This window comes from Nanorana parkeri, unplaced genomic scaffold, assembly GCF_000935625.1.
Source record: "Nanorana parkeri isolate BGI_ZX_2015 unplaced genomic scaffold, ASM93562v1 scaffold1116, whole genome shotgun sequence".
Classification (NCBI taxonomy): Eukaryota; Metazoa; Chordata; class Amphibia; order Anura; family Dicroglossidae; genus Nanorana; species Nanorana parkeri.
In genome coordinates, this window is record NW_017307384.1 from 344298 (window position 1) to 365075 (window position 20778).

The 20778-nt window shown below is 41.1% G+C and overlaps 1 protein-coding gene across 1 annotated transcript in view; it reads left to right on the plus strand.

The window, feature by feature from the left end:
* Positions 1–20778, plus strand: part of ZFYVE26 (zinc finger FYVE-type containing 26) — a 101396-nt gene that overhangs the window by 64171 nt on the left and 16447 nt on the right. The window contains 8 exon segments of the mRNA XM_018567923.1: positions 408–509; positions 4820–4959; positions 7867–8003; positions 8455–8492; positions 11721–11848; positions 14433–14653; positions 14755–14902; positions 18483–18692. Coding sequence (XP_018423425.1) covers positions 408–509; positions 4820–4959; positions 7867–8003; positions 8455–8492; positions 11721–11848; positions 14433–14653; positions 14755–14902; positions 18483–18692 — 1124 coding nt within the window.

Genomic DNA, 20778 nt, shown 5'->3' on the forward strand with positions numbered 1-20778 from the left:
GGATTTAGACCTTTTCCTTGCGAGACCTAATATATACAACTGGCATTTCAATTTCTTTCTACCACAGTTTTGGTTGTTTAGCCACTGGAAAATTATAACTATTGAAATATTGCTGTGCACCATTCAATTTTGTGTTTGCTTTCAACTTAAAACTGATGAAAAGTTACCTTTTAAATGGCTTGTGTATGGTCAGCATAATAGTTGCTTCCATACTCACAAGCTAAATTTTAGGATTAATAATTTGTCATACAATAGAATGCTTTTATCTGTTTTCTATATCTCTGCATAACTTTGTTTCCTGCTATTACCAACCGGTGCTCTTGTCATGCTACATCCACTGTTTCTTCTTGTCCAACACGCTGTAACTCATTGCATGGGCATTGATGTGCTAATTATAATTTCTTCAGATTCTGTGAATCGAAATCCAGAAAGCAGCAGCCAGTCAGCAGAACTAGAAACAGTAATTTCATCCTCACAAGCAGACCAGCTACCTCCTACACCCTTTGTTGGTAAGGAATGTTTTTTTTTTCTTTCATAGACCTTACTTTTATAGACCTTACTTTTATCTGAGATAATGCAATGTAGGAATATATTTTGTCTCAAATACCACAAGCACATGCTTAACCTACAACCCCAATTCTAAAAAAGTTGGGACGCTGTGTAAAATCTACATAAAAACAGAATGCAATTTGCAAATCTCATAAATACATATTTTATTCACAATAGAAAATAGAAAACATATCAAATGTTTAAAGGAGAACTATTGGGTTAAGGCTTTTCCCCATAGTTCTCCTTAGGGTAACGGGAGGACACAAACCTAGCGTCCTCCCGTCACCCTAAGCTCAGTATACCTCAAGCTACAGCTCGCGGTATACTGAGACACCACAGTATACCGCAAGCGGCAGCTGAAGCGGATCCCGAAAATTATGTCTGGATCCGCCCAGCTGCATGAGTGACAGCTGGCTCTGCCTATCTAGAGGCAGAGCCAGCTATACTCACCTCATAGTTCTCCTTTAAGCTGAGAAAATGTACTATTTTATGAAAAAAATGTAAGGTTATTATAAAATAATGGCAGAGATGGCAAAGAACATCTCTGTTCGGACAGGGCCATGTTTTCCACAATGTAGGATTCCATCTTCTTTTAACAACACTCTGTAAACATCTGGGAACTGAGGAGACCAGTTTCTGGAGTTTTAGGGAGAGGAATGTTGTCCCATTCTTGCCTGAGATAGGATTCTAGCTGCTCAACAATCCTGGGTCTTCTTTGTCGTATTTTGTGTTTCAAGATGCACCAAATATTTTCAATTGGTAAAGGGTCTGGACTTCAGGCAGGTCAGTTAAGCACTTAGACTCTTCTACTACGAAACCATGCTGTTGTCATAGATGCAGTATGCGGTTTAACATCGTCCTGCTGAAATATGCAAGTCCTTCCCTGAAAAAGACGTTGTCTGGATGGGAACATATGCGTCTCTATAGCCTGGATATATCGTTTAGCATTGATGGTGCCTTTCCAGATGGGCAAGCTGTCCATTACATACGCACTTATGCACCCCATACCATCGGAGATGCAGGCTTTTGAGCTGAGCACTGATAACAAGCCAGAAAGTCCCTCTCCTCTTTAGTGCAGAGGACACGGCTCCCATGGTTGCCAGAAAGAATGTCAAATTTCGATTTGTCTGACAAAGAACAGTTCTCCACTTTGCAACAGACCATTTTATTTTAAATGGGCTTTGGCCTAAATAAGACAGCGACTTTTCTGGATCATGTTCAGATATGGCTTCTTCTTTGTATGTTAGAGCTTTAACTTGCATTTTTGGATGGCAGGGAGAATTGTGTCCACAGATAGATAGTGGTTTTTGGAAGTATTCCTGAGCCAATGCTTTGATGTCCGTCACAGAATCATGCCTGTTTTTCATGCTGTGCTGTCTGAGGGACTGAAGTTCAGTGGCATCCAGTATTGCGTTTCGGCCTTGCCACTTGCGCAGAGATTTTTCAGATTCTTGGAATCTTTTGATTTTATTATGTACTGGGACTAGTGATATATTTAAAGTCTTTGCAATTTTACATTGAGGAACATTATTCTGAAATTGTTTGACAATTTGTAGACGCTGCTTTTTACAGAGTGGTGAACCTCTGCCCATTTTTACTTCTAAAACTCTGGGCTCTCTAAGATGCTTTTTTTATACCCCATCAATCTGACCTGTTGGCAATTATCCTAATTAGTTGCAAAATGTCCTTCCAGCTCTTGCTTGTTAGTAATATGCCTATACAATTTCATCTATGTATCCTAGTATCAAGTGTAATTATACAGTTGCCAAAATATACAGAAACTTGGTTAACTCATGCTCATCTAGATATTAAATTACTTAATACTAATGTGTATATTGTGCATGCTTCATTTTAAAGCAAAACTAAACGTTCACCGAACTTGTTTTACACCTTTGCTGTCCTATTACCTAAGCTGCTGCAGAAACGTTTGTAATAACCTGTCAGAAACTCCTGAAACTCCTGACTGCCTTGATGAAACGTACACACACACATCTACAGCTGACAAGTTATTTTTAAAAGGTTTACTTTTAGAGTCAACCAGTAATGGGTCTTCTTGAAAACACTGCTCTTTGGCATAGATCATGTTATACCCGAACGTCACTTATTGTTCACGTATCAGAGTAGAGAGAACCCTGAGCTGTTTACAAGTAATCATCTGACAGTTTTTTGCAGAGCTGTAGCTACCATGGGGCGAGTGAGGCACTCGCCTCAGGCACAGCTGTGTGGGGGTGCAGCCAGGGCCTGCCTGGCTGCGCCCCCTCGCCCCCTGTCGCCATGGCGAGCACAGGGCACAATTGGCAACAGGGGGTGCCAGGCGACCAACACAGCCGTGACTCGGCAGGGAGAAGAGGAGCGGTACAGGCTTCTCCTAGGATCCCCCCGCTGCTCTCCCCCACCTGTATAGGCAGAGGACTCTGTCCTCAATCTCTTTTTCTATTTCAAAAGGCGAAATGTCAGGGTTCTGTTTAGACCCCTGATATTTCCCCTCAGCCCCCCAAAAAGTAAAAAAAAATAATACAAAATAAACACACACACATTAATGCACATATATTCCTAGACATGTGCAAAGACTAAAAATTAGTTTCGGACGAAACAAACAGAGACTAAAAAATGTTTCATTAGTTTCGTCAACACATCCTGGAGGTGGGACGCATGACGTCACATACCGCACACGTCTGTTGGAGGGCATAATTTTCTGTTCTTGCCTCGGGTGCAAAAGGAGCTAGCTACAGCTCTGGTTTTTTGTAGCTGCTTAGGTGGTAAAATAGGTGAGTATAGGTTGTTTAGGATTAGGCTAGGCTTTAGAATAAGGTCACCAGATTTTCAAAATAAAATTTGGGGACTCCATACTTGCCATACCTGCTATAATCACACCCCCAAAACATGCCCCCATACCCTTCATTTTTAACACGCCCTCAAACAATTGGTCACAGACTTTTGGAACAAGGGGCATTTAGGATATAAAAACAAAATTAACAGATTTAAAATAAGAGGTAAAACCTCTATGTAATCATATCTTATTCAGTGTATTGGTGAAACACCAAGAAAAGGTACTGTGATTACTGTACTATGGATAGCAGTTGATGGTATATTTGCCATGCTGTGTGGATTGAACTCCAGAAATTATCTTTAAAGGAGAACTATAGTTCTAAGGGTCACGGGAGGACATAAATTACCTTCCTCCCGTGACCCAAAGCTCCGTATAACGCGAGCTCATGGTATACTGAGGCAGCCGGGACGGATCCCGACATTACTGTCGAGATCCACCCAGCTGCGTGATTGACAGCTGGCTCTGCCTATCTAGAGGCAGAGCCAGCTGTACCCGCCCCCTCCCCCGTCTGTTCCGCCAGTCAGCAGTGGAGGATCGGAACAGGGGGGGGGGGACCCTGCAGGGAGCTGTGAGCGAGAGTCACAGCTCTCTGCAGGGACATGATCGAGAAGTGAGCGAGCGACGCTATGTGTTCACTCACTTCCCGATCTATTGAGCCGACGTGTGACATTCTCATTGTCACACGTCGGCTCGAACTATGAGGTTGAGTGAAAATCACTCACCTTATAGTTCTCCTTTAATACTTTGCTGGTACAGTGTAACAACAGGCTGTGGGCTGGTAAATTTGTGGTGGCAGTGCTTGTATGAACTGTAGTTACAACACAATGCTATGATAGGTGTTTCTGCTACAATGGAGCCAGACCTATAGTAATAGAGAATGTAATTGTCCTAAAGTAGATGCATCCCCCAAAAATATTTATTATACCCATACCATCATGTTTTAATGAGTTAAGATCACAATATGTTCTTAAAGTAATATTAAAGTAAAAAGGTTTTTAAGCTATTTCAAATGCTGATTTAATCACTTAAAATGAATGCTGCAGAATGATTTGGTCCTGTTTTAGGGCGCCTCCTTTCCCTTGTAGGGTCCTATGGAGCTATCCTACATGGAAGGGTGGCTCCATAAGACCCTTATAAGGCTATGTGCTTGCACAAACACACAGATACAGCAGGGCAAGTTACACCGCTCCTCCATGCTCCCTTCTCCTTTTTCCAAGCTAATAGATGAACAGCTGCTGGAGACAGTGCTGTCCCTGAATATATAAAGAAACTAATTCCCAGATTTCTGAACCTTATTGGATAAACTTTCTGTGACTTGTAGTAATAAAACTTAGCCATTTAGTTTCCCATTGCCTCATTGCAAATGTTATTTTTATGAACTTGAAATGTGGCAGCAAATACATTTTATCTTATTGACTGTTATGTAACATATTACTTTAGGTACTCCTGATAAATGCCAAAGGCGAAATAAGCCTTCCCCAGAGTTTATACCTCCCGAAAAACCTCCATCAAAAATGCAGTGGATTCCAGATGACACTGAAGTTATCTGCATGGTGTGTAAGAATGAGAGGTTCACTATGGTGAGTGTTACTATACTGTCATGTTAAAAAGAAGAGAAAAAAATGTTTTAACTATTCAGTTGCTGTACCGTGTGTTATGATCATATTTCATATGTGCTTAACACTTATTGGGGAATAGTAACTTGGAGGAACCCATAAATAGCTTGATGACTTCAGTTAAATGTATTATACTGTAGTGTACATGCCTTAGTGGATAGGTATACTTAAAAGGTGCATTTAAGATGAGCTTCTTTTTTGTTTTGTTTGCCACATCCTTAGCAGTGTACTGTTTGTTTTATTTAATGTAATTGATTTTTATATTTCTGATTTACTTCATAGTTTCACTCACCTTGTTCTTTCAACAAAGCTTTTTTTTTAACAAAGAAATTTGTTCCTACAGTCTGGCTTATTGGAGGATAATATGAAGTTTATTGTGCTTAGCTGAACTTGCTATAACCGAATGCTGCCTAAAAGTGTCAATTAGGTTGATTTATAAGTGCCAATTTGATTGGCTCTGTACCTTCATTTTGCAAACTGGACAGTGCGTTCAAAGCTACATGCTCACGTGCACTAGGGGTCATGTGAGAGCAGTAAAAAAAAAAGCCTTACCCGCCCTCAGCTGCGAGCCATCTGTCGGTTTAATTACAATGGGTGGACAGAAAGTGGTTAATACACATAATCTGAAGACTGATCAATAAAGGGTTAATGCTTATACACTGGGGAGTGATCTGTAAAGGGGTTAATGAAAATGTTTAGAGGGGTTATTGCACATGCTCTAAAGACTAATTACTACTGTGTTATAGCTGAACTCCAGGCAGATATAAAAAACTCATATTTATGCGGCCCTGTATTATTTAATACATAACCACTTGAGGACCGCCAGATATACATATACTGAATGTCCTCATCCTATTTGTATGGTGGTTATACCAGTCCTATTGGTATAGTGCTGTGTATAAACAGGAGGCTGCAGCCATGATCTTGGTATCGTCTTTTTCAGCAGACGATGCTTGTTAACTAAAAGTGATGCCGCCAAGATCACTTTTAGCAACCTGCTAATGTGCTGACCCCCTGCCCTGCTGTGATTTTTGGGTTTTTGTGTGGTTTTTGAGAGCAGGAGCAGCTCAAGAAACATCAGATTGGTGACTTAGTTGATATCTATTTGTACAACCTGACCCCATCTTTTATTTTTTACCAAAAAGTGGGAATTGTATTTGTGTGCACTAAAATTCACTTAAAGTGATATTAAACCCTCAGATTTTTTTTACATAAAACAATACTGTAATGTGTGCCTTACTGTAATCCATGGTTGTTTCCCTTCTCTTTGCTGCTCTTCCTTTTAAATCTGTATCTGTTCTCATGCTCTGCAGAACTTCTGTTTTGCAGCAGACTGCCTTGTCTCAGGAATGGATACACGGTGTCTGTGTATTAGTTTGTATAGGCTTGAAACCTGAGCCAGCACTACAGGAAGAGGCCCTGAGCTGAAAAGGGAAGTTCTCCCCAAGCATGAGAAGACATGAGGATTTAAAAGGAAGAGCAGCAAAGAAGGGAAACTACCATGGATTACACTAAGGCACACATTACAGTATTGGTTTATGTTAAACAATCTGAGGGTTTAATGTCACTTTAAGTGTTTTTGTTCTGAAAATATTGTTTTGATAAACATCTGCGCAAATATCATGCAACATATAAAAAAAATGCAGCTATAATTTTTTTTGTATTCTACAAGGCCTTTGCTTTCAGAAAATATATAAATGTTGCTGGGTTTAAAGTAATTTTCTATACAAAAATTCAGATTTTAGCATGTGTATGCAAAAATGCTAAAACATGTAAATATAATATCAGCTTACAAACACGCAGCAAAACAAGTCCCTGCATAGCAGCGATGTTGCCAAAAGGGAATTTGGGCTCTTTCCTCCAGACACATATTTAGGACGGCAGTGGATTCTCTTCTCCTCTGTTCTAAAATGGAGGCTGAATTCCCAGAATGCCCTTGTTTCCTTCTCTTTCAGTAGAGGAATACTGGAAGTTTTTTTATTAAGGGAAGACAATCTAAGCTGCTATATATAGAGGTTTTCTTCAGCTACATCGTGTGGCCAATTTCGAAATGGCAGGTAGGTAAGCCTATAAACCCTTTATGCCGAAGACAGATCAGTACATGTAAACTCTAACAACTAAAGACTGAATTTCAGTATGAAGTCAGCGATCTACAAAACCAAAGGATATGAATGAGGGATCCAATATCCCCACACTGTCTCCAGCAACTAGCTGAGATGCCTGAAAAGTAACATAACATTTTAAATGGGGTGTTGTACCACCTATGAATTACTTTTTTGATAGCTCCTAGTGGTTCGCACAGTGAGAGTGAAGGAAAGAGCTTAAAGGAGAACTATGAGGTAAGTGATTTACACTCATCCTCTTAGTTGGAGCCGACGTGTGACATTGAAACTGTTGCACGTCGACTGTATAGATCAGGAAGTGAGCAAACCGATCTGCTCACTTGCCGATCATCTCCCTGCAGAGAGCAGTGACTGTCAGTCACCGCTCCTCACAGGGATTCCCCTCTCCGATCCTCCAGCGCTGACTGGAGGAACGGATGCGGAGGGGGCGGGCACAACTGGCTCTGCCTCTAGATAGGCAGGACCCGCTGTCAATCAGCCAGCTGAGTGGATCTTGACAGTATTGTCGGGATACGTCCCAGCTGCAGCGCTCTCATCGCCCTCTATATACATTTTCAGCAATTTTTACATTTGTAAAACAAACATCATCACTTTATATCAGTTTTAATCTGTTTATCTTAAGTGCAGATTTCCTTTATTAGACTTCCAAAACATACTAAACTTCTCAAACAGTCAGTTTTTGGCAATTGTGAATATGTGACAAAGCCAGAGTTGTATTCTGTCTGATGATGTATTATCCATCTTGTAGTTTAATCGCAGACATCACTGTAGGCGATGTGGTAGGCTGGTATGCAGTTCCTGCTCGATGAAGAAGATGGTAGTGGAAGAATGCAGAGAAAACCCAGCTCGTGTGTGTGATCAGTGTCATGATTATTTCTCTACAAAGTAAGTTGAAAAAATATTCAGGTATCTTACAATATACGCCTGCATTCAAGCTTGATCATCATGATCTACAGTGTAAAGCCCCTAGGCAGTGAATTAAATAATGTCCAAAATAATATAGTACGAATGCATCCATTTTTTGCACATTTGAATAAAAATGACTCCTCTAGGTGTATACACCTGGAACCCAAGTTTTATATTTAAATATGATGCAAAGGTTATATTTAGTTTTGTACTACAGGAAAGAAATCAGCTGTCTGCATTTTGTGCTTCAGAATATTAATATCAGTAGGGGTCCATTTAGACCTTGGCATCCTGGTGCATTGCAATATTTCAGTCTATTATCCATTTACACATATAATTAAACTTTATCTTTTAGTTTGTTAAATTTAAGCTTATTTACTTTTATCCTTAGTATTGTAATGTAAAGCTTATTCAAAAAACTTTTTTTTAGTGATACCAAAACAGAGGAAGACATGGAGCACATGAAAGGTAATCATTATTTTGTACGTTTAACATTTATTTCTATGGACTATGCAAGTACTGGAATATGCTGAGGACCCAATGTCTGAATACTGTGTAAATCTGTATAGATAAACACAGAAAGGCTAACTGAAGCTTTAAATCACCTTCTACTGTGCTAGAAACTGTGGAGGAAATGGAGTTAAAGGAGAACTATGGGGTTAGGGCTTTTCCCCAAAGTTCTCCTTAGGGTAACGGGAGGACACAAACTAGCGTCCTCCCATCACCCTAAGCTCAGTATACCGCGAGCTACAGCGCCCAGCTGCGTGACTGACAGCTGGCTCTGACTATCTAGAGGCAGAGCCAGCTTGTATCCGCCCGCTCCCCCGTCCGTTCCAAAAGTCAGCACTGGAGGATCGGAGCGGGGAGGAGGGAATCCAGCCACTCCCCTGTCACGGCACAGAGCTGTGACAGGATCGAGAAGTGAGCGAACGCCGGTATGTGTTCGCTCACTTCCCGATCTACTGAGCCGACCTGTGACAGTCTCATTGTCACAGGTCGGCTAGAACTATGAGGTGAGTGAAAAGCACTCACCTCATAGATCTCCTTTAAGTCCTCTATGCCATTCTTCTGCAGACTTTTTGAGGATCTGCTCTGCAGGTCCTGAGGAGTCAGATTGCAAACAAGGCTTGAGGTGTGCATTTACTTTGATATCAAACACCATGTCATAGCTGACACAGTATTCACATAATCAGGAACTACACTGATTGGTTCCCATTTGTTAGTGGAGACCTGGAGCTATAGCTTGGGTCTCAGGTGCACCTGCAGGCATATAAAAAGGGAAGGTAGGTTAATGTCCCCTTGGCTGAAGAATGTTCATCTGAAGGATGTAACTGGGAGGAGGATAATGTCTAGTTATAGTGTTGGATTCTTCAACAATTAAATAAGAAAGGATTTATTTTCTTTTTCCAAATCCAGTATAGGACTAGTGATAATTTAACCTAGTTAAATTCACAAACCATCCAATGAACTGTGCTTACAATTCAACGATCCCAAACTTTGTAGTGAACCCCATTGAAGTCAGATGGGAGGGGGATGAATCTTGTTATTAAATTCTGGCCATTTGTAGGGCTTATAAGCCAGCTGTTCTAAAACAATGTATAAAAAGCTGGCCACATGTACCATTGCCAACATTTTAAAGCAAAAATATACAGCGTGAGAGGGCCTCCTTATGTGGCTTTGAGGGCGCTTACGCAGATACACAAATCCATTAAATTACAGGCTTGGGGGATTGGTCTGAAACAACTCAATTCAGTTAATAATGAGAATCGTTTTCAGCAATTCTTATTATCGATTAGTTCATCTGGATCCCTTGCTTCTCTCCTCCCGCTGGGAGCCTGTGTTTCATCGGCTCTGTGTCTCTTCCGATCCCTGCTGCTCCCGAATCAAGGTGTCCTCTTGGCCCTGCGCGCTGACAGCTTCCCGGCGGGCTCGGCTTGCAAACACGCCCGAGCCCATCACTACATACCAAACAATCAAGGGATGTGCTGCCTTAAGGTGCCCACACACCTTACGATAATGGTACGATAATCGCGGGAAATCCCGCGATCGTACGATTATCGTAAGGTGTGTGGAAGCCGTGCGCCTCTACTACTGTAAGGTTGCACGACTTTTATCTTACGAACATGTTCGAAAACCCGCCGAGAATCGTACAGTTTTCGGTGGGTGTGTAGCATGTTCGTAAGATACAAGCCGGACGGGCCGGTGTGCGCAATCGCACACTGCCCGTTCAGCATTGCGGTCAACGGAAGCCCGACCCTCAGCGGGGCGGGCCTGCGATCAACACAAGTACGATCTGCCTGTCCAAGATAGGCAGATCGTACGTTTTTTTAATTACCTTACAACCATCTTTTGTAAGGTGTGTGCCCAGCCTTACAAAAGGCAGCTCCAATTCTGGCTCCAATCAATATCTTAGCCCTCAGTGCCTGGACCTGGAGAAGTGGTCCTTAGGTGTTCCTGGACTTTTTCCATCATTGGGGGAGGCCAGACATGGATCCCCTGGCATCTTGGCATTAACAACAAACTGGAAAAGTTGAATGGCGTGGCTGTTGAAGCCCAGGTTCTATGGGACATGGGCATCACAGAATCTGTTATCCGTATGATGAAAAATGTGCACGAGTTCACTTACCACTAGGTGCATCATCTGACTTGAAAGGACTTTCTCCACGGAAAGTCCTCCGTGGAATGCATTCTCTACTTCCTTCAGCTGGGTGGGGACCAACAGTTTTCCCTTAGAAATTGCTGACATTACACGCTCTCATTGGGATTAATGGTGCAGGGTATCACCCATGTGGCTTCCCCTGTCAGATCCTCTCAGCCCCTGTGGGATTTAAATCTGGTCCTGTTGGTCCTTCAAAGGTCTCCCTTTGAAACAATCAAGCACATTCCTGTTTTGTTGTCCTCTTCCTCCTCCTGGCTAAATGTATACATTTGTATCTTTAATATAAAGTGCTGTGGCATGCATTACCATCTATCACTGAAAGGTGCACTTTGCTGGAGACAACAGTGCCACAAATGCAAACTTACAGTAAATGTCATCAATTGTCATGTTTTTTCTGTTTTTTACTTAAAGTCCAACCCCAGCATCTTTTTTTTCTAGTAGTAGTACCGGAAGTTTCTGGGAAGTGAGAGCAAACTGGAATTGAGCCTTTTTTGCTTACTTAACATTCCAGATCCCACAGTCAGTTTTCCAAATGGTGCAAACAAGGAAACCATGAACTTCAATGTGATGATTGGGTGAACTCCAATAATTCTTACTCTTAGGGGGTGATTTACTAAGCTAAACACACGCACGCACTAGGTGCGTCTGATTTTTACACAGCAAAACATATTTATCAACCAAAAAGTCTCTAAAAGCATATTTCCACTAATGCCATATATGGAAAAATCATGCACATCATGCATATATAATGCTTCACAGTTTAGACAAAAATGGTTAGCTCATGCATTTACATTCCTGCATTCATCAACTCAAGCAACACAATGTAGAGCTAATTTACACAACATCACCTTGCAATTCATGCAGGGCTTTGCACAACACACCTGCTGGGTGTGTACACACTACAAAGGTGTCTAGATTCCACCAATAGATCATGCTGGGAGGGAACACACTACAGAGGTGTATACATGTTCGTGGCGTGTTTATAAGGTTAGTAAATCAACCCCTTAATGTCTGATATTTTCTATTATTTAATTTAGAAAAACAAGGTGAAGGCCGTGATCTATCAGAAGTCCTTAAATTGTCTAAAGCTGCTGATTTGCAGTGGTGTCTAACATTAAATGAAGCTGAAAATGAGGTGGAGAGGAGAGAGTTTTACTATGAACAGGTATGTAACATGACAATACAGCTGTTTAAGCTTGTATTTGCTTTGCAATACATCTGTGGGAATAAGCCCTTGAGTTGACAGATTCGCATCTTTTCTGCTTAGCCAGTTCACAATGGCCCCTAATGTACATTAAAGTCCCAGGTTGGTTGATGAATTAGAACTATTCTACTGGAAAATGCGTATTTTCTGGAAGTCTAAAATATACACACTTGCTTATTGACCATACAGAGCTGACATATTTATAGCGGACGTATTCATATTTAAGCCTACACATATTAGAATAAGTGATGAGCTCAGATTTGAACTGGGTCCAACCGAACCTAAGCTCTTCTGAACCTGGAAGAGACATGGAACCACTTGTCCAATAAGCTCTGAACTAGGGCATTCCCTGCCCTGTAGCTGCACATGAACAAAAAGGAAGTGATGCTTGGGTCGATATCATTGGTCTTTTATGGCCACATGATCATATTAGGTCAATGTCCTTGATCAAATATAGTCATGTGATGTATGAGCCAAATTATGTCACAGCATCCTGCCTATTTGCTTACATGCAGCTGTGGGGCCGAGGTAGATTCCTTGGTTGCAGCTGATCAAGTAGCAGCAGAAGGAGCTCCTTTCTAGGTTCAGATGAGCTCTGGTTTAGACTGGGTTTGGTCAGAACCTGAGCTCATCCCAAATCATGAAAAACAGAAGAACATAATTTAGTAAAAAAATGTTTGGAATTGTATTAAATATACAAAATATGTATACCTTGAACAAAATAATACAGCTTTTGTTTGCACTTTTGTCCATCCATTTATTCTAATTATTATTAGCTATATATTCCGGTATTAATAATAAAAATGTATGGTTGTTTCCCTTCTCTTTGCTGCTCTTCCTTTTAAATCCTCATGTCTTCTCATGCTTGGGGAGAACTTCCCTTTTCAGCTCAGGGCCTCTTCCTGTAGTGCTGGCTCAGGTTTCAAGCCCATACAAACGGATACACAGACACCGTGTATCCATTCCAGAGACAAGGCAGCCTGCTGCAAAACAGAAGTTCTGCAGAGCATGAGAACAAATACAGATTTAAAAGGAAGAGCAGCAAAGAGAAGGGAAACAACCATGGATTACAGTAAGGCACACATTACAGTATTGGTTTATGTTAAAAAATCTGAGGGTTTAATGTCACTTTAATTTCATTATTTAAAACCCCTTGGAGTCATTGTTCCAAAGCAATTTAAAACCCCTTGGAGTCATTGTTTCCTTCATAAATGGAGTTCTTTATCACGGTCTCTGTCTTTATCACACTCTCTTGGCCACAATGCTTTTTGGCTTTGTCGTTTTTTTCGCTGCAGCTGTCAGTTATTTATAATTAAAAGGGGGGCCATCCACAAGCGCGAATATTAGCATTTATAAAACGTTATCACAGTCTCTCTGAGGATGTTCACCAATTATGATAGGTAGCTGGCACTTGGTTTTTCCAACATAACGTTTTCCGCAAATGCAAAACATATGATATATTACTTTTGTTCGGCAGGAAATATAAATTTTGATGTTAAACTTTTGAGAGCCATCAAAATTGGTGAAGGTCTAGAGTAATGATGCGGGTAAATGATATGTCACCGCTGACCTTATTTTTAGATTTTTAAGAAAGCTGAACTGACCGCTAACATGCAGTCCCACAGTCAGTAACTATCAAAGACCAGAGTCAAACTTTTAAAGTGAAAGTCACTTCTTGAACTTTTCTCATTTGCATGTAATATAGCTTCCAGCCGTGCCCTACGTAAATAAAATAATAAACAAAAGCAAGAGTTTCCACCATCACTGATGACATAAGTGCATATGACAAAATCTGTATATATTGATAATAAAGCTTTTTAAAGCTAAATTTGAAGAGTTCCACCACACAATTAATAACAAGTGTTGTATAAATCAAAAGTCCATCATACGTCACAAACCAGAGTCTTTCCTATATCCAGTATAAAATGAGTAACGTGTTGCATAAATAAGTCATACTGAAACGTCTGTGTCAATATGAAAGTCTTTCTTGTGTCCAATAATGTTTCAGTATTAATTCCCTTGACATTACTCCATTGAAGTGAGTGCACAAGCTCCACCTAAATTCAAATGTCACTCACCAGACTTTTTTACATTTATGTTTATTAAAAGTGCCTTATAGGACATGCATGGCAGTATTCTACAAGCAAAACTGTTCCTCCTCTAAGTGCATTTTCTCAGGATCCATATCTCAATGGAAGTCAATAAGAGCAGAGACCACAATAGTGTAAAACAATGTATTAATGAACGCTTAAATCAAGTAAAACCATGTGTACAACTGAACACCATATGTAAAGCATGCACGGTAGGGGCAAATAGAGTTCTCCCACTAGGTGTTTCCCTTGCCAATCCTCAGGCTGATTCACCCCAAGTTACAGCACACTGCGGCTTTGTTTTAGTGCTCCTGTATGCAAGACTGTAAATTATTTAATTATAAGGTAACTTTGATTTTTCATAAATGATTGTACCTTTTAATAAAATAATACATATTGGATATGTTCTTCAATAGTGGTTTTCTATTTACCTTAAATTGTGTTATTTTCTGCAGGCCCCAAGTGCTTCACTCTGCTCAGCCATTCTTAGCTTGCACTCTAAGAGTGATGAATGTGGTTACCAGCTCATTGAGCGCTGCTGTCTTTTATCAAAGGAGTTGACTAACCCAGAGATGGACAGTCGACTTCTTCTGGCCATCATGAAAAATTTGCTCTTTAGTGCCAAGATGTTTTTTGTCAAAGCTGCAAGAAGTCATGACCTTGCCCTTTGTGACAGGTAGTTATCACAAACCAAAATGCTTTTCAACAGTCTTCTAATTACAGTAATTTCAGGTCATAGCTTTGCATTTTTCCCATTTTTTTTGTTTTGTGTAATAGTTACAGCAGCAAGGTGGACTTACTGAAGATTTTAGTGGCAGCATCCTATAAGGACATCCCTTCTCTTCATGAGATTGTAAGACCTGCTGCAGTAGTAAGGCTGCGAAATCAACTCTTGGAAGCGGAGTATTATAGTTTGGCCATAGAGGTAAAGTATATATGAATACTGAGTGAGTGCCGCTTGGAATTATTATACTACACTTTGAGCAAAATGACTGCATAGACCAAATTATTCCGGTTGGTCTTAAATTTCAAGTGTCTATAGTCATGTACACCTAATTTTATCAGTGTAAAATATTAGGTTCGATTTACAAAGCTTTGACACATGAATAAGTATCTTTATTTTAGTTATGTGTCTGACATTTTTAAATCTCATTGAATTCAAATACAAATAACTCACTTTTTTTAGAATTAGTATCCCTATCCAAGTGTCTTAGCTTTGTGGATTGAACCTATTGATAACATAGAATAGCCCTTCTCAACCAGGGTGCCTTCTGGCTTCCTCAGGGGTTACTTGAAATTTTAATGTGTCATGCCTTCCCATGGTGCAGGAAGGCTGCCATCACCATGAAAAGGAATGACACTAATCCAAGGAGGGTGAGCTGCATCCCATTCAGAAAAGTACAGAAATGTTTGCCTCAGTCCAGGCCTGCTACCTACCGTCCTCTCCCATGTTGTCGCAGCTGCTTCTCCTGATGTGTAATAATCTACTTAATAGGAAGATGGAACTCAGCTGCGGAGACACATTAACAGTCACGTGCTCTAGCCCAGGAGTACGTGATGGCAAGGGTTAATATTGCCAAGCAAGCTCAGTGCATCATCGGTCCATCTTCCAACCTAACTAAGCTTGCTACACCTACAGTAAGTAGTGATAAGGGATGAGGCAGTAAGTTGAGATACTTTGGATCAACAGTTGGAATGATAGGGTTACACCAATGTCATGCTCACATAGCAATGCTTCCTTCACTGGTAATTATGTTCACTTGACATACCCAGTACTTCAGTATCACAGTCAATCATATAGCAATGAACCTGTTTCTATTTATATATATATATATATATATGTTCACTTCACATATGCTTAGTACTTAGAATCACAGTCCATTAGATCAGAGATGTAACTACTGTTCCACAGTGTCAGTATAGACCCATTCATATAGGCATAATCCTTAATTGCCAGCAGAGGGCTTGCACCACAAATGTTCTTATGCTGAAGTATTTGCTAAATCCAGACAGCTTATAGTAGTCAGCTAAAACCCCTGTGGGTAGCAACCCAGAGGGGAATACTTGCGATTAGGTGTCCTGATGATTGGGTAGAATTGGTCCTGGGCACGCTAACGCAGAACCCCTATGAGGGTTGTCAACAGGTTTGCAGCTCTCAGGTGGGTGATGCTGAGACCTCCTGTCAGAGGGTGTAGTAGGTGGCGCTGGCGGCAAGGAGACCAGCACTCGTCTGGCGTCCGCATGGGGTTGCTGGTACACCAGACAGTTGTGCGGTCCCGTCTTATGACGAGGCCATGGGCGGTCCTGCCTGACGTTGTTGGCCCGGGGGCGGAGCTTCCCCTCGACTCGGAATGGCGGCGTCCCCGGGATCTATTACATGATGTGATGGTAGAACTCTGATGTGAAAGGAGGGAGATTCTGAGATGAATATGGAAACCCTACGTTTTTGTGTATTTGTGTGGGGTCCCCCTTTAAAATACATACCAGAAACCTATCTGGGATAAAAATCTGGTATGACATGGCTATTTTTTTCATTTACATATTTACATTTTAGACTGGGGTGCCTGAAGATTTTTGCATACTTGCCATGACTGAAAAAAGGCTGAGAAGCACCAGGATAGAGAAAACCCAAGAAAGGCAACACAAATTGTGCACGGCTAGATAGATAAAACATATAAAGAGAGACTGCAGGCACTTAAAGGAGAACTATGGGGTCAGTGTTTTTCCCCATAGTTCTCCTTGGGGTAACGGGAGGACACAAACTAGCATCCTCCCGTTACCCTAAGCTCAGTATACCACGAGCTACAGCTCGCGGTATACTAAGACGCCGCACCTGGAGCGGATCCCGACTTAGATGACGGGATCCGCCCAGCTGCTTGAGTGACAGCTCGCTCTGCCTATCTAGAGGCAGAGCCAGCTGTACCCGCCCCCTCCCCCGTCCGTTCCGCCAGTCAGCGCTGGCAGATCGGAGCGGGGAATCCAGCCCCTCCCCCTGTCACGGCAGAGAGCCGTGACAGGATCGAGAGGTGAGGGAACCCGCTATGTGTTCTCTCACCTCCCGATCTACTGAGCCGACCTGTGACAGTCTCATTGTCACAGGTCGGCTTAGAACTATGAGGTGAGTGGTTCTCCTTTAACTGTCCGCCTTGAGGAAAGGTGGGACAAAATTGTAACCTTCAATACATTAAGGGTAAAAATAAGGTTCAGCAGGGCAGAATTTTCAGTGTAAGGATGATCACACCATATGCGTTAGGGCTGCGCTGGCCTTTTTTTCCAGCGCAGCCCCAATGCAAGACAAGGCAATTTGCCTTCTTGTGGATGGACACTACTTACACCACCACATTGTAGTGGTATGTGGCAGTGTGCACTGAAAAAAATTACACAGTGTGATGTGCCAGGGTTGGTGCATCATACTATATCGGCACCGCACACAAGCTGCTGTGCAATTTAGTGCAGCGGCTGGTGTGAATGGGCCCTTAAGCTAAGCTCAACATGGAGTCATGACATCAAACTAGCAGTGGAAAAGTTAAAAATTAGCCTTAACAATTTTATTTTACTGAAAAAGTAGTAGCTATCTGTTTTTTTTTTCTCAGTGGTTTTGCTTTTAAAAACTCACGTTTCTCACAGCATAGAGAAGAAACCCAGCGGCATCCGCCTGAAAATAGCTCCTGCATCTTTTTGCGCAAAGCTAAAGTGTGAACAGTTGCCATTGACTTGCATTGAAATGTGTGTCTTGCAAGTTTGTCTTGCAAGTTTTCACAAGTAAAAAAACGCTCAGGTGTTAACAAGGCCTAAATATGCCCCTCTGTCTTTTTCCTGATTTAACCCTTTTGCTGACAGCTGTTTTTGCTGTTTACCTAAACCCCCCCTAGAGTTATATATTTCTTGAAAGCACAGATACTGTAGAATAAACTGGTGGCAGATACAAATTTTTATGTTGCATTATATTTTTGCAACTGTTTATCAAAACCAGAATTTCAGGAAAAAATAAGTTCAGGTTAATTTTAGTGCACAAAAACACAATGTAATACCCATTTTTGTTGTACAATATAAAAGATGAGGTAGTGCGGAGTAAATAGATATCCACCATGCAACGCTTAAAAATTGCTTTCCCCGTGAAACAGCGACAGAATGCAGTACCCCAAATTGTCTATTATATATATATAAATATATATATATATCTCCACATTTACATGCAGATGCTTAAGGCTACAATATAATTTGTTAAAATAAAAATAAATTTAAACAATGTGAATAAAAAGTGACAGCTGAAAGCACCCTTGGCAGTATTATAATGGGTGTGCTGAAGTTCAAATATCACTCGTGGCATGGATAGCATGGAGTGAGTTTTTAGTGCTAGAGTGCAGATGTCATTGGTCTAATTTTTTTCACTTTCTGTGTTTGCACTAAAGTGTGCATTGACTTCTAGAAATGTAAGTACCAACAAGTGGCCAACGTGTACCAGTAATTTTTTTGTACATTTTTATCACCTTTTCAACAAATAGGTGTCTACAAAAACAGGGCTTGACACTTCGGGTACGTGGCATGCTTGGGGTATGGCGTGTCTTAAGTCTGACAATTTGCCTGGCGCAAGAGAAAAATTTAGTAGGTGTGCTAAAACTCCTTTGGATCTGAACCAAAAGAATGTTGGATCTAAACTCCTAGAAGATATTATTCAGCACCTGGAATCTGCAGCCAAGCCAATTCTGCTGGTGGTAAGGAATTTCGATATTGCCTACTAATATTTTGATAGTGGTACATAAACCGCAAACAAAAAAAGAAAAATCTACCATGACTCAAGGACTTTATAAACTCCCCTTAATTTCAATGCTGTGAAAAATAACGCCCAATATGTATCACATATCTTATGCATACTAAAAGCAATATTTTTTAATTGTATTACCAAGAAAAACTTGAAATGTTAAAGGCCATGGTATACACAACACAGTATGAAATAGCCCTCACACCTCCATTTCCCAATCACTATACAGAGTAAAGTCCAAACTCCAATGCTAAATAGCTGGCTGGTATGCAATCCTCAACTTGTAAAGTGAAAATCCACTTCTGCATAGATTTAGTTATTTCCATATTTTTACATATGCTAGTTGTTACCCATATATTGAATAATAATAATGATCAAAAGTATCAGAAGTGGAGCAAAAAAATTATTCAACACTTGCATAAGTCCATCCAGTCACAACAATATATATCTAATAATATAGTCCCACAGTCAGAAAGTTCCAACATCATAAACTTAAAGTGTACTCATCTTGCATTAGCTCAGATTTATCCCATTATTTTCCTCTAGAATGTGGGTGCAACAGGTGCTGGCCAAAACCTGACCGGTTTCACCAGTACAAACCAGCTGCATCCAGAGGTATGACGCAGCTTGTCTCTCCCTGATTGCCCAAGTGGAAACATATGGTGGGAAGGGAGGGGCAGCATCCCAGCATCCACCCCTGCGCTGCACCAACTAGCCATGATAGGGCTCCGCACATGCCTTATCAGTCCAGGACTGCGCATACACAGAGACACCACAGAGAACGCCCTTGAGCTGCACATACCCAGGACCTCACTATAGCAACTCAGTGACAACAGAGCAACTATGTGGTAGTGACAGCCCAGTCCAGCTCAAACATCCCTCCTACATGTCACCACCCAATGGCACTTATTTTAACACATATTACTAGTTTTTATAGAAAATGTTTACAAAACAGTAAATAATCTACTTAAATAACAGAATAATAAACTAATCTTCAGCAACTTAACTGAACATGTAAAGTCTTATTTTCAAAAATGATGGTTTAGTATATTATTAAAAAATGTATACCTTCCAATCATTGAAGGACAGATTTTGACCACTGTGTTATACTACTACCTGCAGGAGTAGGACGCTAGTCACAAAACTCATCCTCGGGGTAGGCCCTGCTGGTGGCCAACTCACCATTGGGTAACGCAGCCTCAGTTTTTTGTGTAGTGTCAAGTAATTAGGACCTGAAAATCCATGCTGGGATTCTTTTCTTTTGCTTTGGATCGTGGAATGCTTTAACAGCAGGCTGGGCGACAAGCTAGATATGACTGGGCAACCAGCTGGCTATATATAGATCCTTGTAGTCTTCTGCAGTCCTGCCAACAAGCACATGCAGTTTCTCACTATAGGGTGTTCACAAAGGTACTGGCTCCAGTGCCCTGCTAAGACTTTGCAGGATCTCAGTTGTGGTCTGTTTGGATGATCTTTTGCTACAGGCGAACTCAGTGTCCAAGTTGGAGGCCAATCTGTTCATAACTGTGAGCATGCTGTAGAATTACGGTTGTATTTTGAACCTAACAAACAATCAATGATGATTCCTTCTTATTGCCTGAAGTATCTAGGTTTGGTCCTAGACACAACAATTGCCAGGGTGTTTCTTCCCCAGAGAAGCTTCAATCCCATGTTCATCAGTTGAGGCCTTGCAGATGGGTTCCACAAAGGACTTGCATGCAGGTTCTGAGTCTGATAGTAGCCTCTTTCAAGGCCTTGCCCTTTCTCCAACAGGTCAGGACTTCAGCTGTATGATCAGCTGAAGAGGAGGATAAATGTACCCTATACCTATTAGGTGAGTTGGTACAATCATGGTTACCATTTTGGTCCTTACTGACGCAATGTGCACCTGGAACAACATGTGTCAGCTGTCCCTAAAATTTCCTCAAAAGCCCCCCTTTTCCAGTGCACTCACTACTGGAGCCTCTTTTGTATAGTGACCAGCCTGATCCAATAAAAATGTTTATGCCTTCCAAACACTTCCACTCCCAAAGGCTAAG